The following is a 17,939-nucleotide window of genomic DNA, read 5'->3' as shown; positions in this document are numbered from 1 at the left end:
AGACAGACAGACAGACAGACAGACATGACAGATAGAGATACATAGATAGACATAATAGAGATAGATAGACAGGCATGATAGAAAGATAGATAGATATAAATAACAGATAATAACAATGACAGTCTTCCAACTGTCTTCCAACAACAAAGACCAAATGAATGAATATATCAATATTTGAACTAGGAGACACCTATAGCTTGTAACTCACGGAAGTCTACCCACTAACGTTAAGCCTTAACCTGGGTTTGCTTTAGGCTCAGAGGGTTATTCAAACGCATCTCCAGAGACACTTCATCATTTCCAAAGCAAAGAACGAAGCCAAAAGCTAAGCAAACTTCTCAACGTTATGTAGAAATCCAACTAGGATCTAGGAAGTAGAACTGAGAAGGGAATCTCATGGCGCCTGCAAGGCAACCAAAGGGGAGCTGAGGTTGGGCGCATCTCCCCGGGGGTGTTGCGTAGTGCAGTGTATTCAGATGAAAGACGGGTCACCTTTGTGTCTCCGTGGCTGGCGTGCAGGTATATTCCGGTGGGTAATAAGGTGGCGGTGGGATGGGAGGAATAAACTCGTCAAAGTCCAACATCTGGTGCAGGATAGTCCCATGCGGGGTCATGCAGTCTGGATTTGCAGAATGAGACCTCTGGGGCAAGAACTGGGTGGCACAAATGAGAGAGGTGGAGCATTATTATAACAGCCAGCAAATCTCAGTACTTTTCAAGCAAAGGGTGAAAGAGCAGCTGCCCAGAGCAACATTTGTAATCATATAGTGGCCAAATGATGGCACTGAGGGGGTTTTTTGTACGTACGTGTTTTTCTGCCTGACCTGAATGCTTTATGCAAGCCATTTTTTTTTTCTGTGCCCACACATTATTTGGATGTATGCCCCTTTCCTTGGTATACCTGACAAAAACAATCCTTGATGCGCTGAGGAGACTAATTCAAGATTTTAATTTAAAAAGCTCAAGCATAAAAGGAAAAATCTAAAATGTTGATCTATCCGCAGAATAAGGCCTTTGGTTGAGGCTCTTTCCTGGTGGGGTAATTAACACAATGCTTTGAGAAAATGCAGGGCCTTCTTGGTGGTGGCACCTAGGCTTTGGAGGGCCAATGGCTTTCTGTTTGGTGGTTCATCAGCTAATGTCTTTGGGCTCAGGGAATTCCAATGGCATTTTAGAAAATTAGCTGAGTGGCTTAGGGGCTGAGCAGCTGTTTTGCTTTCTTCTTTTGCCATATCAGAGTTATACTACCCTTTTCTTAAATGCAACAAAGAACACCCTTGTGGATAAAGTGTGGTCCATAAATTTTACAATAAATGGAATAGTCTCCAGGAGAACACCACAGGCTGGCTACCTGCCACCTTAAAAGTGGCCCCTTGTTTCATTTTCACCAAGCAAGGCTGTTAATGTCCTTTCCAGGCCGGGAATTGGAATTCAGCTACAGTCGAAATAAAATGAGAACTAATATTTCTTTCCTGGAGGTCTGAAAAATAAATGGAAACTAATCTTCCTTCGATGTTAGGGTGAATTTGAGGCAAGCTTAGTCGAGACTTCAGCTCCGTTTGGGTCTCCAATTTAGAAGATTGTTTAAACAGCAATTCCAGAAAATGAGAAATGTTGCCCATCGTTTACGGAATCCATTCAATCTCCTCCAAAAAAACAGAGAGGGAAATGGGTTCAATTGTGGAACCTGCTGTCACAAAGCACAGAAACTCATTTGAGGGCTGCAACCTTATAAGAGCTTACAAAGTAGAATTGCTGGAGATAACAACACAGCTTCTACTTTCCACGCGAAGGAAGGTCTGGAGACGAATGACATGAAGTACAATGGGGGAAAAAAAAGAAGACAACTAGTATTGGAATTCTACTGTCCTGATATTTGAAATTCTGTCCTAAAACTTTGAGGAGCAAAGCTGAGACATTAAATGCCCACTAAATATATTCATTTTTCTTCCCAAAGCTTGCTTTATGTCATGTTTGGGGGGAGAATGATTGGTTAAGATCATTGTGGTTGAGGACAAGGTGACCTGGGCATCTGGAGGCCATTGAGTTCTTATCATTTCTTTGATGGGTTCATATCAAAAATTTCTCTGGGAAATCAAAGCAGCCTAGGTAGTTTAACCTTCTCCAGGTTCTTCATAACAACCTTGTGGGCCCATTGGGTGGAGACAGAGAGAAGAAGAAAGAATCGGTGGCTGGTCCATGGTTGATGGTGGCCTTGACTTTAGCTCTTCAGAGGCTCACCTAAACGTTATTTGTGGTGGCTGGGGACAACAACAAAACACTGACTTTCCTCAAATCCCAAGGTGAAATCCCCTTCCAATCCTGTCTTTGACATGCCTCGGTTGTATGCTTCCCCTTGTGGCTTAGCCAGATAACATGTGCATCGCACTCACCATTTGCAGAACATCGGAGGAGACCATCTGCATGCAGCACATTGCGGTTGCCAACGCACACACAATGGTGGAGATGATATTGAGAGCGCAAACACTAAACAGCAGGTCCTGCGCAGAGAGAGAGACACACACACACACACAAAGAGAGAGAGAGACAGAGAGGGAGGGAGAATGTCACACACAGGGAGGTTGGCTGTTCTTCCTTATCTCAACAAGACAGGGAACAAGCGCTAAAAACACTGTTGGCAGAGTGGATAATAAATGCCAGGAAATGGTTATCAGCTTAAGACAGCTCTTCATTACAGCCTCTCCAATCAAACCTGAGAGGGACCCTTTATGGGTGGAGAAACCAACTGAGAATCTACCTAGCAAGAGAATACAATAGCGCCATATTTTGGCTTTGCCAATTATGAGTTTTGACGATGACGATTATTTTCGGAACCCAGAAGCAAAAGTGAGATTTTTTGCAGCCAGGCAGAAGGTAGACCGAGGAGAGAACATAGGGTGTAAGTAACCATCAGGTGCATAACAAATGCCACACAGAGTAGAGGTCAGCTGTTCTGGAGTCCAGAGATCCTGCCTCACAAGTAGGAGGGTGATGGGTTCAAACCTGGTTACAGAAAAATTACAGAAATCCCATACTAAGCCAGCCAGAAAACGCATCCCTGAATCAGGAGGGAATCTAGTTGAAGATAAGGCCACCTCTAAGCATCAGTGTATATTTATGGGGAAACTGGAAAGAGCAAATCGGGACCACTTCTCTCACCTCAAAGCCTGATAATACAAGTGGTCACCAACATGAAAAATATATAAACCAGGTGAGTCAAACTCGATTTCATGGAGGGCAGCAACGGGGGAGGAAGGCTGGGGGGACATGACCAGTTTGACATCGCTCGTGTCAAGGGTTCCTGAGTGCTCTCCCAGCGAAATGGGCTCCCAAGCTCCGTTTTCCCTGGTTGCAGGAGGCCGTGGCAGCCAAAAACTGAGCTCGGGAGTCCATTTTCGCTGGCAGAAGCACTGTGGGCCAGATCGAAGTACCCCGTGGGCTGGATCTGGCCCCGGGACTTGAGTTTGACACCCCTGATATAAACTATCTCCACCTTATAACGGTCTAATTCAGCGGTCCCCAAACTTGGCAACTTTTAAGACTCGTGGACTTCAACTCCCAGAATTCAGCTACGCTAGCTGGAGAATTCTGGGAGTTGAAGTCCACCAGTCTTAAAGTTGCCAAGTTTGGAGCGCTCTGGTCTAATTAACTGAAGGACCCTCTGGTGTCCACGAACCAGCTCAACCAGCTTAGCATAGAATCAGCTGGTTCCCAGCGAGCAGAATTGTATTTCTGGGTTCTTATCGTCCTGTATGTGGTAAATTGAACAGCGCCGAAGAGGACGCTTGATAGCAGGAAGATGAGCAATCAACTTTCGTTATCTCGAGCCTTTGCTCTATCAGCACGGTTATGGCAGGGATTCTGACCTTCACGCCAAAGTAGAATTTACACCCCTGTCGCTCGCTGTTCTTTGCAGGGTTGAAGTTTGCACAGTAACCCTGAAGCCTCAGGCCGCTGGCTGAATGTGAAAAACATCCAGAGACAAAGCCACGGGAATATCTCGGAGGGTGGCCCTCGACTGACGACCACAATTGACCCAACATTTCTGTTGCTGAGCGAGACCGTTGCAAACAAGCAGCTGCTTCATTCAATTGCCTGATTATTATGCCTCTCTCGTGAGCGAAGGTTTGGCCAGGTCAATTCCTCCCCTCTGCTGGAGGCAGGGTTTAGCTGGAATACAACTGCCCGTATTAATTTGGGGTCGTATACCCCTGGAAGCATAATTATGAAAGACGGTCTCCTAAGGATTCTTTAGGATGCAGAGGAAAATATTTGATCTACGACACGCCTGGCCTGAGAAGAGAATTAACCCTATTATATCTAATGGCTTCACTGCCACTCTCTGAAGGTTAAATGGTACATGACAGGGAAGAGAAACATCCAGAAAATTAAAGCCACACTTAATATGGTTGCCTTCTCTTTCTTGATCCTACAAATATTGAATCCACTCTCGTGTCTCTTCCGGGATGAAGGACGCTCTTCTTCTTTAAGCCTTGATCTTACAAGAAATCATCTGTCTGAACCCAGAAAGAAGACCGTAATGGAAGGTTCTCAAATCTAGAAAAGGAACTCAGTCTTTCTTTCCTGATATATCAACTGAGACTCCAGATCAGCCTGGTGGGGAAGAGAGAAGGAGGTAATGAAGAGAGAAAGAGAAAAACAGAAAGAGAGAGAGTGGGGAGAAGGATGGATGGATGGAGGGAGGGAGGGAAGGAAGGAAGGAAGGAAAAAGGACAAGGAAGGAAGGAGGAAGAAAGAAAAGAAAGGGAGGATAAAGGACAAGGAAGGAAGGAAAGAGAAAGAAAGAAAAGAAAGGGAGGATAAAGGACAAGGAAGGAAGGAGAAAGAAAGAAAAGGGAGGAGGAGGAAGGAAGGAAGGAAAAAGGACAAGGAAGGAAGGAGAAAGAAAGAAAAGAAAGGGAGGATAAAGGACAAGGAAGAAAGGAAGGAAGGAAGGAGAAAGAAAGAAAAGAAAGGGAGGATAAAGGACAAGAAAGGAAGGAGAAAAAAAGAAAAGGGAAGGAGGAAAAAGGGCAAGGAAGGAAGGAAGGAGAAAGAAAGAAAGAAAGAAAAGGGAGGGGGAGGAAGGAAGGAAGGAAAACGGACAAGGAAGGAAGGAGGGAGGGAGAGAGGAAGATGGATCACGTTCTATCACCAGATTGGTGGTGTGAATCACCCACTTAGATGCCAACAAATAATAATCAGAGAAAGCCAGGAAGGCTACAACTGTCAAGAGCTCCAGGTTGGAAGAAGGTTAAGTCAGAACAAGAAGAACAAGATGGACACTAATCAAGGAGAGAGGCAACCTAGAAATAAAATGAAATTTCCTAACAGCAAGAACAATTCATCAGTGGAAGGTCCTGCCTTCGGAAGATGTGGGAGCTCCATCACGGAGGCTTTCAAGAAGAGGCCGGACAGCCATTTGCCTGCAATGGTATAAGATCTCCTGTTTGACTAGAAGAGCCCCAAGGGAATTTGCTACTCTATTACTCTGTTATTCTGCTGCAGGGGGACGAGAGCAGGAAAAAGTCATTCGAGAGCCTCTTGGTTGCCCGAGGTAGGAACAAAAGGTTGGGTGGTGCTGGATCATCCTGCCTCCTTTCGGACAAATAAACAGCCCGGGGTTCTGCGTACAACAAGTTACAGCCCGTAACAGCAGCTCTGACCCTTAACAACATTTTAGATGAAGTTCCTCTTTTCTATGCCGGTCACGTCCGAGATGATGGATTTGTTCTAAAGCCCAGTGAGATCTAAGTGAAATTTTCTTCTTGCTTATTGCTTTCTCTGGCGTGACCCTGGCCACCAAAGCCAGCCGATGGCCAGAGTGAAGGATCGCTCCCCTTGGCCCGGGGGCTCTCGATTTGGCCTCCTCATTAGGGCGACTTGGAAGAAACTCATAAATCAGAAGAGCTGACTAAAAAGGAAAAAAAAAAATCAAACCACTTGGCCGATGCTTTGGGAAATAAAAGCTCAATAGATGAAAATTAAACCCGGAGTTGGTGGCTCTTTGCATGGCTTGGCGGGGTTGTAACTTTTCTAAACATTTACTTGTTAAGGATCTACGCCACCCATCTCATTCTGAAAAGTGATTCTGGGCAGAATAGTTTTATTAAAGCGGAATTAAATCAGCATACGGCCCAGAGATGTTAACTATCACAATACAACAACAGAACAAGAAGTTAATTTACTTATTCTAGATCCAGGCTCCGAACCCCCAGATGTGTATTAGTGCAGACCCAAGCTTCTCCAGCTGCGAAGAAAATTACTCAGTAGATAATCGGACGTTCTTTTTCTGTACCTACTCAAGGGCCAGTAATGTTGATGAAATATCCTCTTTTTAAACTCCTGTTACCATAGAAGCAGGACAGAAATCATGGTTTTGACTAGCCTTCAGACACTTCATCAGAAGCCAATAATTATTTGTGCCGTTCTCTCTTTTATAGGCAATTTTCTAAGGCTTCACTCCCGAACTCAGTGAGTTGTCTTTAGGAGCATCCAAGAGAGAGATTAAGGCTTCAGCACTATGGACAGTTCCCCATAACAGCTCAAGATTCAGGAGAATCAGCCCCAAAATCTGACGGGAGGTGAGAAATTATCTACTTTGACCCGGGAAGCTAAGCGGACATTATTCCAGTTGCCACTTGGAGGGGAGACTTCAAAACTAGACTGAAAATAATCTCCAGGAAGAAAATAATTACAAACTACTTCTAGATTGTTGCCGAAAAAATGACAGAATCCTATTCTAGAAGCTCAACCAAGACCTTCCTTGGATGACTCAGTCAATACTATCTACCTTTGATAGCTTCTACTCATACATCTCAGGCCACCACCTCACACTGGGATCCACACCGTAAAATGCTTCAAGTCTTAGCCTATCTCCTTTGGGCTCCAAGGCTGCATGAGGTCAAATTTGACTGGGTAGCGCATGGATAGAAGCCGCCAGGGAACTACAGGGCTGTAGGCCAGACTTGGGAGTCAAGAAAGCCGCCAGAAGAAGCCTGCATCAAACCAGTCCTTGTTGGTTGCATTGAATTTGTGACCTTTGCAGGCCTTTTCAATTATTTTGGCACCTGGCCCTCAAGACAGTTATGAGCCTTATGTTCTAAGATTATGTTACATTAAGATATAGGAAATGCCACCAGGTGGGCTTAAGGGAAGACTCGCCAAAGGAGGTGCTGGAGGCAGAGCCAGCGATGACAAGCCAAGAGCAAAAATGAATGAAGGAAGGAAAGAAGAAAGGAAAGGAAGGAAGGAAGGAAGGAAGGAAGGAAGGAAGGAAGGAAGGAAGGAAGGAAGGAAGGAAGGAAGGAAGGAAGGAAGGAAAGAAAAGGGAGGGAGGGAGGGAGGGAGGGAGGGAGGAAAAAGAACAAGGAAGGAAAGGAGGAGGGAGGGAAATAACTGTTCTCCTGTTCCTGTCCCTCTGCTGAGTTTACCGCACTTTAGGGAATGCAGTTTGGCAGTCTCCCCACACTACGGCACGCCATCCCACCCCATTCCTCTCAAACCAGTCCTTCTCCCCACCATCCAGAGCCCTATGTAGGACTAGAGCCCCATAAAGGGGAAACGAAATGAGTTCGTGGCTTGAAGAGGTTAAACGTTTGCAAGGAGGGCCGTGGCAAGCTATAATTTGAAGCGGGGGGCGGGAGGGGGGAAATCCCAAAGATATGTTCTGCAGCTTGGAAAATTTAAATAGACAGGAGTCTCCGTTTTTGCACGGCTGTGTTTCGTGAAGCGCTGCCCAGAGTTAATCCAAATCCAATCATCCCATAACAACTCCTCTGCAGAGAAATGACATCTTAATATTGTGCGTGTGATTCTGGCACGGCTGTTAAATCTGGCCCTGTTTATGCGCGTGCACACCTGGTGTGTTGGCCATTCCACAAAGAGACGTGACTCGGACGCTTTATTCTTACTTCTTCTCAAAACCAGTTCTTTTAAGGGAAGGAGCGGCCTCTATCATCTTGGGAAAATTACAGTCATTTGCAAATTTTCCTTAATTCCCTGAGGATTTTTTTCTCGTGATGCTTTTCGGGGTGGAGGGTGGGGCTTTCACGCCACTCTAAATGCTCTGAAAAGATATTTATAGCCAAGATAAATTTAGAAAAATGGAAAAGCCTGACATAATTGTTTACCCTTGAGAGATTAAAATGGCCCACTCTCTAAACCTCCCAGCTGGGCAAGGCATTTCAAGATGGACCATAGCTGACCGCTAGCATCAACAGGCCATTGCCTTATGGACCAAGACTTCTCCTCATATCACAAGCCAAGAAATTTCCTTTTGAACAGGTCGAGGAGGGCATTCGGGTAAGCAAGAGAGAGAAAGAACTGAAGACATTCCCTGCCAGCAATGTTTGGAAGGCCGGTTGTTGAGTTGCTGAAGGAATAGAGAGTCATTCTACTTCAAGAGGGTTAGATTCAGAAAGAGTTAAAGTAGCTGAGGCCAATTCAAGATTGGGGAAGAAATCCAAAACACATGATAATCGAAAGCTGAGGAGCCAAAATGTGTTTTTAGTTTTAGAGCCCTGCTGGCACAGTGGTTAGAAATGTAGCGTTGCGGACAAATTCTGCCCACTGCCAGAAGTTCAATCCTGACCTGCTTAAGGTTGAACTCAGCCTTCCATCCTTCCGAGGTCACTAAAATCAGGACCCAGATTGTTGGGGGTCATAGATAGATCCGGTAAACTACTTAGAGAGGGCTGTAAAGCACTACATGAAGCGGTATATAAGTCTAAATGCTATTATTTGCAAGAGATGGCATTCTCAGCTTCTCCAGTGTTACTCCAGAGCAGTGTTTCTCAACCTTCATGGTGTGACTTCCAGCTTCCAGACTTCTCCATCAAGCTACTCCTTCCCATTTACAGGCTCGTGAGAAAGTTTAGATCTATCAGAAGGCATCAGATGCTATGCAGCAATAATGGGAAAAGCTGAGAGGTGTCGTGTCTTACTGGTGAGCTTTCTGGAACCATCTGAGAAGCTATTTCAGAAAGCAGAAAAAAGGCTAAGCGGGCTTTAGTTTACCCCAACAGGCTCTTAACACTCTTCCTAGCCATTACTAAGATCCACAGGAGCTATCAATCCAAGGATGTCATCTGTCTCTCGATGCAACGGGCCCAAAGGACACAGTTGGAGGAACATCTCGCCCGGCTACCATGCATAACCGGTCGGCTTTCGATGAGAAAATAACACGCCTGTCAATTCTGCACCCCAGGAGCTTTTGAGGGGTGCATTCCAGCAACTTGCCAAGGGCAAAATTAGGCTGTGTAGCAATAAAAAGGCCCTTGGGTGATTGGCCAACTCAACGGCCCCATGAGGAAGAGCCCCATTAGCATCTCCTCCCAAGTGCAAGTGGGTTCGGGAGATGCGATCTAAGTCGCTTCCTTTCCGCTTGATTGACCTCAGGGACAGAGAGCTTCCTTGCTCAGATGCCTACAATCACCTGATGAAAAAGGATAATGAACAGTAAAAGTCTTTTCACCCATGAAATTGCTCTCCCCGTTCTCCTTTTCCTTGGGAAACTTCAAGACCTACCCTTAGATTACAAATGAGAGCGAACGAGCTGACTAGCATGGCGATGCTCGGGTTTTTTTTATAAGCAAGCCAGGCCAACCATTTGAAACGATCTGCCTCACCATTGATCCCCACAAAAGATTCCTCTCCCACAAAAGGAGCTTCGCTCTTTGAGGACTTCTGAGGTCCACTCTTGAGGCTGAATGGAATTGGGGACAGTTGGGAGAGGCAGATCACCCACTGCCCAAGGGAATTGTCCCATCATTTTGCTCTCCTTGGGAAGAAGGAATCAGGAAAGTATTTTTGATGCCAATAAACACGGGGATCCAGGCAGTCCCAAACTCACAAAGAATAGAATGAATTACTTGGAAGGGACCTTGGAGGTCTTCTAGTCCAGCCCCCTGCTCAAGCAGGAGAACCTATAATATTTCAGATAAGTGACTGTTTAGACCAGAGGTCTAAACTCAAGGCCAGCTGGTCAGATCCAGCCCGTGGGGTACTTTGATTTGGCCCATGGGACCACCTTGCAAACAGAGAAGGACTGGTCTGCTGTGCTTCTGCCAATGAAAACGGAGCTCGGGAGGACTGCAGGAGGGTTGCAGGAGGCCGTTGCAGCCAAAAACAGAGATTGGGAGCCCATTTTTACTGGCAGAATGCTCAGGCCGCCACAGGCACCCCTGACACAAGTTATGCGCAGCTGGCCATGACCACCTGTGGCATTCCCCCCACCCACCCCCTGAGGTCAAACACAACCCTGATGCAGCGCTCAATGAAATCACGTTTGACAGACCTGGGGCGTGGCATAAAGGCCACACAGTCAAATAAGCAAGAAGAGTCCCTTTATTATCTCCAACTTTGCCCCCAATGTCCAGGTTATCTTCGGCTGGAGAAAATCTCTCCCAGGAACAGCCTTTAACTGGAGAAAATTCAGTCCAAAGCAAGGTACACACAAACTGTAACTTAAAATCCAAACAAACCGAACTAAAGTAATTAGTTTGGCAGGGCAGGAGAAGGAATTTCAGACTTGAAAGCATAGCAAAACTCACAGTTCGGAAGGCACCAGGAACCCAGATAAGCCACAATGATACCAGATTAATTCACGATTTCCTCCCAACAACTTACTGTGCGCAGCTTCCCTTTTTAAACCCTGTGTTCCTAGCTGCAGCTAATGAAGGGAATCAAGACCCATTCCTCCCCCATAAGCCATGCAACTCATGTTGCTCCCTTCTCCGTTCCTCCCTGCGTGCCCCAGGATGAAGAGGGAGAGGGCCTGGGTCTTCCTCCAAATTCCCTCCCCCTTGTTCTACCTCTTCCCTGCTCTGCCCAGCCAGATTTTGCCATTCCCCAGTTTCCTCCACAGCCAATGGAGCCGTACTCCCACTCCTTGTCAGCTGTTTGACTTCCCCCTCCGAGTCAGATTCTGACAGGGGCATAACACCTGGTCTGGACTCTTCTTAAAACCTCCAGTGACGGAGAGCGCCCACGATTTTTGGAGCAAGCTGTTCCACTGGTTAATTGCCCTTACTGTTACGAAGTTTCTCCTTAATGCCAGGTTGAGAGCAGAATTTCCGTCGCTAAAAGAGGCCATGCGCCCAATTCACAATTCTTTCTTGCTATGATTGAGTCGCTAGAATGTTAAGTGAATCCAATGGTGGTTAAGCAAATTCTGGCTTCCTCCGCTGACTTTGCTGGTGGAAGCCAGCCAGGAAAGTCAGTATTCCCAGATGCTGCCACCATCCTAAATACACGCCAGCTGCCAAGGATCATGATTTTGACGCTGCAACTGTAGTTAACTACGTGTAGCTTTTAAAAAGAATGTAGAGAAGAGTTTTCAGCATTGCATTTCATGGGGAAAAGTGTATTCTTTGCTGTCCAGTGCTCAACCACTGGCCTCTTATAACAAGGGAGAATTTATTCGACCTTCCCTGGAGAGGGTCTTTGGCAGATACGTGAGGACTGTGGCCGAAGCTGGCTTGTTCACTTCAGAGCAATCTCAAGCTGAAATGATTTTTCAAGCTTTCGTTAGTGGGAAGAATAACGGCAGCTTCGCGTGTACGTTTTAATTTTGCTTAGGAGCACAGGAGATTTTGAAGGCTGGCCCTTGCTATAATCTAGATACAATGCTTTTTGGCGGTTCCTCTGGGGAATGCTTTTAATAAAAAAAAAAACTTTTAAAGCAAAGGGGGCATAAATTCCGGAGTTTATCCAATATTTAACAATAGGAAAAGACCCCTTAGGAATTAACAAAGCCAATGGAAGATTTCTTTTCCTTTATGGCTTTTAGGCAGTGAAAATATGCTTATTGCATTTTTAAATGCCTGTTGGAACTGGAGGGAAAACTATTTCCAGTTATTGTACCATAACAATGTCTCTCTATAAGGGTTGATTATAACCAAGAAAGTGGAGATAAAAGAGCCCAATTGAGTGCTATATTGTGGCGGGGAAAAGGAGGTTCTGTAATTTAACAAAATCCTGCCTCTTTATCAGCAGGATTTCCAGCTAAAACGCATCTCTAATTAACTGAAGCAGATGCTGAAACCCCTGGGTAGAAAACTATTTTCTGAGAATAGAAGTCATCCGAGAGAGAATCTTTCAGCTTGACAGCCATGTAAGCTGTCAAATCCCTACATTCTCTCCAAATGCCACCAGTATAAAGGCATAATAATAAAAAAAAAACTATAAACTACACCAGAGTCCTCTCACAAGGAAAGAATACTCCACACCCCGGAAGCCATGCGCCCAGACTTTCTATATGGGAAGTCCTCGAATTACGGCCAACATTTGAGCCCAAATGTTGGGCTGAGCAAGACAGTTGTTAAGCGCATTTTGCTCCTTTTTGTCACCTTCTGTCCTGCCCCTGGTGGAGACGGACTCTGAGGGAGAGGAGGAACAGCCGACAAGGAGTGGAAATGTGGCTCCGGGGGTTGTGGAGGAGGCTGGGGAAGGGCAGAGGCCGGCTGGGCCGTTAAAGGAGGACCCAGGCTCATCCCCTCTCCATCCTCTCCAGGGAGGAGAGGATCAGGGAGAGACATGAATAGCATGGTCTATGGGGGAGGAGAGGGCCTTGATCCCCTTCATGGGCTGCAGCTGTGACAACTGGATAAGAGGATGGACATGCGTACAGGCGAGTGCTGGAAACAAAGCATGGAAATATCTCTAGTGTATGGTTCCTCTCTGAGTTTGGCATCCTCCCCAGTGTGTGTTCTGTTATCTGTGGACATCCTCCAGCCCTTATCTTGCCTGGTTTTTCTTGTTTTTTTACTCTTTATAATTTAAACAGCATTTCCTCCTTCTTGTAACTGCTTGTGTGGGAGTTTTTAGTCTCCAGTCAAGGATATTTGGAGCTTGGAAGCAAAATGAAGGGGCTTCGCCTGTTTTTTGTGACTGTATTTATTTTGTATCCCACCCTAGCATAGCTGGCTATGCTGAGAATTCTGGGAGTTGAAGTCCACCAGTCTTAAAGTTGCCAAGTTTGGGGACCCCTGCCCTAGCTGGAGGTTACAACCCAACCACAAGGCTTGCTCCTTCCCAGAAGACAAGTTTGGAGTCTTACCTTAAGGGTCAACCTGACCGTGTTGCACTCCTGCAGTGGGTTCAATTTCAACATCTCCCCGAGGCTGCAGCCAGACGTCTGGTGCTGCAGCTCACAACACACGCAGACACTGTCACTGTCAAATTTAATCTGAGGAAGGAAGGAACAGAGGGGTGGCGGGGAGGCCATCAGGTCTGGCAAAGATCAGGTCAAGCCAACTGTCAGCATTCCAGTGAAACTCCCTATTCCATTCAGCACTCAGAAACAAAGGTTATTCGAGTAAAAATTTATTGAAGAAGTCACACTGGCACATCTTGGAAAACCCAAATCTGAAGAGTTCTGGGTTTTTCCTTCCCAACAGAAATTCACAAACCCATCCCCTGCACCAACCAGTCCATCCCATGGTCAAATCACCCATTGTCCCAACTGGAGAGATCTCTCTAGTCGCTCCTTCCCAGATGCAGGGTAACTTGTCCTTGACTTTATGAGAAGAACGTTGTTGAGTCTAACCTTCTACCGCTCCGTGCAATCCCTCCTCCCAAATTCCCAGGCACCCAAAATGTGGCAGCTTCGAAGCTTTTAAGTAAAATATGCCTTCCAAAGCCGACACCAACATTAACCCTGTTGATGTTCCAGAAAACGTTTGAGCAGTCATGACATGGGAGGTCCTTCCCCTTCAGTTGGTTTCCCTCAAAGTAATCATGGCTTGGAAATTAACCGGGGTTAGGATTTGGGGCTTCTTCCCCTTTTAACATTCTGCATTCTATCTTTGCATTGTTGTAAAATGGCTCAGATCGGACTCCAGCGTCACAAAAATGGCAGGAATAGTTAAAACGAGTTTTAATGGAAGTGATGACTCCACAGAAGAAATGATGATTATTATTTATCTCATTTGCCAATTGCTTACAAGACAATAGGTCTAAGTATAAACATGAGTAAGAATACAGGAAATAGGTACAAATAAATGGGAACAATAGGACAGGGACGGTAGGCACGATGGTGCACTTATGCACGCCCCTTACAGACCTCTTAGGAACGGGGTGAGGTCATTGGTGGATAGTTTGAGGTTAAAGTTTTGAGGGTTAGAGGATATAACTACAGAGTCAGGTAGTACATTCCAGGCCTTGACCACTCTGTTGCTGAAGTCGCACTTTCTGCAATCAAGTTTGGAGAGGTTTACATTGAGTTTGTATCTGTTGTGTGCTCTTGTATTGTTGCGGTTGAAGCTGAAGTAGTCATTGACTGGTAGGACATTGTAGCAGATAATTTTGTGTTAAGTCCCAAATGCTATTGCCTCCTCTTGTGATTTTATCCTGCCTCTCGGGGTCCAATGTGGAGGACCTCTTTATCTGATGTATCTCCTCCTGCAGCTCGTAGAGATAGCCCATTTATAAATCTCACAAATAAATAAACCAATAAAAACAGACAGGGATCTAGTGGCTGACCTGTTGGATGGTTGATTTCCTACAGTCTTAATGGGGAATGCGTACAAGATTTTGCAAGTGGAATAGATCACAATGAAGGGATCCTTCTGAGTAGGATCTCGGCCAAAGCTATGGGGAATGCACTGCCTTCAGCCCCGAGCCCCTCCTCTTCAAAGGATTAGGGAATTTCCTAATTTATCATCCAGGTTCGCTCTTGTTCTTTAAAATCACCCGTGTATTTGAGGAAGGCCGCAACGGCTGACTTTAGAGGTACTTAGCCGTTACACAAAATCTCTCCCTTCCACGAGCTCTAAAAATGAATAAACTTGACAGAAATGCGCCAAATAAGGATGAACACTTATTTGTTTGGTGTATTGAGACTGCAGCTCCTGCCAGCGTTGATGAACAACAAAATGAGATCTGTCTTATTGGCTCCGTTTATTTCTGTGCTTCTATTTTAAGGAGCCACGCACTGATGCAAAGGGAATTGGGGCTTCTGATCTCATTTTATCCCTGGGAGTTATTAAAGAGACAACCACACACACACACACACAAAGGAGGAAAACAGGTGTGGGGTCAGGAAGAACATCCCTGGAGATACACCCCAGAGAAAAGCTGAAAACTTCGCCCCGTTTTAAGTCTCTGTTTGCAGACGCTTGAAGTCAAAATAACAGAGTAGCAAAATTGGAAGGGACCTCAAGAGGTCTTCTAGTCCAACCCCCTGCTCATGCAGGAGATCCTATACCATTTCAGACGAAGGGCCGTTCAATCTCTTTTTCAAAACTACCTGTGTTGGAGCACCCACAACTTCTGAAGGGAAGTCGTTTCACCGATTAATTGTTCTAACTGCTAGGAAATATCTCAGAAAATTGAAAACTTAGCAGAGAATTGAGATATATATATAGTAGTTTAATCATTGGGAAGGGGAAATGTAATATCTTCCTGAGGATTAGCTATCCAAATAAGTGAATTCAGAAGGCATTGAAACAAAAGAAATCAGAAGAAGGCAACCCATCTAAAAATTATAGAGGTTCTGTCATGTTGTACATGTTCTGTGAAATTGGGACATCCAATTACATACCCCAAAACGGACATTGATGCTTGGAAGAAGTGCACCAAATGCCAAATCAATGTGAAAAAACAGGATATTATTAAACTGCTCATATTGACTAACACATTCTCTGAAAAACCTCCCTCCATACCACGAAGAGGGGGGCAATCTAAAGCTGCAATATAAATGTGTCAGTGACATAGGTATCTTTCATTAGTTTTGCCCTGTTATCTTGGGAAATGAAAGTCAATTGCTCCGAGAACAGCCTTTAATGCCTTGTCTCAAAAGAATAAATAAGGTAAGACTGTCAGAAGGATATTAACTTGTCCGGAATGTCCATCCTTCACGGAATAAAGGGAAAAATCATAATTTGAAGATTAAACTCAATCGTAAAGTAAACGGAAGCTCATTTGCAAATTAATTTGGCAGCCCTTCTCTCTCTCTCTCTCTCTCTCTCTCATCCTCTGCTGAGTTCCAGATAAATCAGAATTTAAGGTGTTCCAATAAAGAGCAGTGAGACTGAACGAAATAATTTCAGAAAAAAAAGAGGGGGAGGAAAGGCAAACCAGATTGATAGAAGAAGAGCCTCTTTTCAAAACTTGAATTCTGCAGAGGTAGAAATGTTTGGAAGGCAAAGAATTAAAGGAAAGATGGAAAGGAAGTCGAGAAGGTGGTCACACAACCAGTGGTTGCTTCAACGGTGTCTTAGAGTTCAAGTCTAGAAGGCCAAAGAGTCATCCACAATCAGTAGACCAATCACCCTCTCTTGAAGTCTCTCAACCCACCAGCCAAGACATGACCAGAGTTGGTCTAAAGACAAGATCTTTCATATTCCATGCTGAATTTCTAACACCCTTTTCCGGAAGCTCCCATTCTGCTAGAACAATGTTTCCAAGCTAACACCCTTCAGGTATCCTGGGATTTCAATGCCCAGAATTGAAAGTCAGCTGGGAGCTGATATCCTAACCCTTCTGAAGGAAGCCAGATTAACCTCTCAATTCTGAAAGGGAGTGAGCAAAGAGGAGTGTGGAAACTTGCATTTTGACCTCTGAGGTATAAACAACTTTGAATTCCTGCTGGAAAGCCGGCGTGTGTTTATAGCATGTTTTACTTCAAAACAAATCAGCCATGTGCAAAAAAAGAAAGAGATGGTTTTGATTACTTACCAACTGACACCCTTCTAGAGAGTTCACTAGTTGAGCATTTTGACAGGAGAGAATGGAGCCGGCTAAATTCAGCATCACGCAGACTGCTGATAGCAGCATGAAAAAGGTTATCTGAGGAAGAAGAAGAAGAAGAAGAGGAAGTTTGATTATTTTATATTGCAATGATCACCAAGAGCTAAGAAATAAGATATTCTCCTGATGAGATTTGGTATCTACTCTGCTTCTGTATTCATTGCGTTTTGGACTCTATAGAAGATCCTGAAACCATGCTAATATTCAGTTGGGTTCTATCTCCCAACTTAATCGAGAGCAAACTGGCTCAACAAGTGGCCTACATCAACAGCCTTCCAGCAAATACATTAAAGCTGATAGAGAATCATAAAATTATAGATCTGGAAAGGAACACAAGAGTCATTTAATCCAAAGACTCCAACCAGGGTACCTGAGTGCAGGACATTGTTCTACAGATCTGTAAACTCAACACCATCCATTTATCAACTAGTCACAATATTGAACAGATTATTCTGGGTAAGGCATGCACAAAGCAGCATTTCAACCATGTTCAAAACCTTGCAAGCTGAGAGATCTCATGCTCTCTGGAGGAACAACAGCTTGCTGACTCTACAATAGAGGGAAAAATTGTCCTTCAAGGGGTTTAGAAGGTACTGGCTTCCTCCAATAACCACTTTCTAATAACCAAAGAAACCGCTGTGTCTTAACCCCTATGATCCCTTGAACGGGTCATCTGAGCAGAAAAGACTGCTCAGGGGGGTAGGGGAAAACCAAGATCGAGGGTGACGATGAATAATGTGTCTCAGAGTCAGCTACACCCAGGCAGTGCCGGACATGTTAACTCCCAATAAATCCTTTTGAAGTTTGGCTCAAGACTCATGATTTAATTGGAGGGTCACTGCCGGAATCCTGACATAACCCTTATTCTTCCTTTGTTCAATACATAACACTAACCAAAGGAAGGTCTTCACACAACCTAAACCACAAAATAATAATAAAAAAAAAAAATTAAGATGACCGCGAACCCAACTGAGGATGTTGTGGATTTGCAAACTATTAAGATTTTCACTGATTACGCGCGTTGGGTCAATTGGCTTGTGGCTCTCACTGAGGTTGAAAAGTGTGATTCTAAACACTTTTCTCAGCCCAAAAGAGAGTTCAGAGCAAAGTCAGCACCTGGAGCAGGTCGATATTATAGCTACCGCATATAAATTGAATAAAGAAAGATTCCTATCCTAATTGCCATT

The 17,939-nt window shown here is 44.8% G+C and overlaps 1 protein-coding gene across 3 annotated transcripts in view; it reads right to left on the bottom strand.

Moving 5' to 3' along the window:
- Positions 1-17,939, bottom strand: part of ENTREP2 (endosomal transmembrane epsin interactor 2) — an 80,552-nt gene that overhangs the window by 22,068 nt on the left and 40,545 nt on the right. For all 3 annotated transcript variants that reach the window (XM_087941693.1, XM_026709951.2, XM_087941694.1), the window contains exons 3-6: positions 16,681-16,791; positions 13,061-13,189; positions 2,394-2,501; positions 493-653 (exon numbers count right to left, since the gene is read on the bottom strand). In XM_087941693.1, coding sequence (XP_087797819.1) covers positions 493-653; positions 2,394-2,501; positions 13,061-13,189; positions 16,681-16,791 — 509 coding nt within the window. The remainder of the gene's footprint in view (positions 1-492; positions 654-2,393; positions 2,502-13,060; positions 13,190-16,680; positions 16,792-17,939) is intronic.

Source organism: Pseudonaja textilis, chromosome 13 (assembly GCF_049901715.1).
Source record: "Pseudonaja textilis isolate UNSWEBS1 chromosome 13, rPseTex1.2, whole genome shotgun sequence".
Classification (NCBI taxonomy): Eukaryota; Metazoa; Chordata; class Lepidosauria; order Squamata; family Elapidae; genus Pseudonaja; species Pseudonaja textilis.
This window is presented reverse-complemented; position numbering and strand designations above follow the sequence as displayed.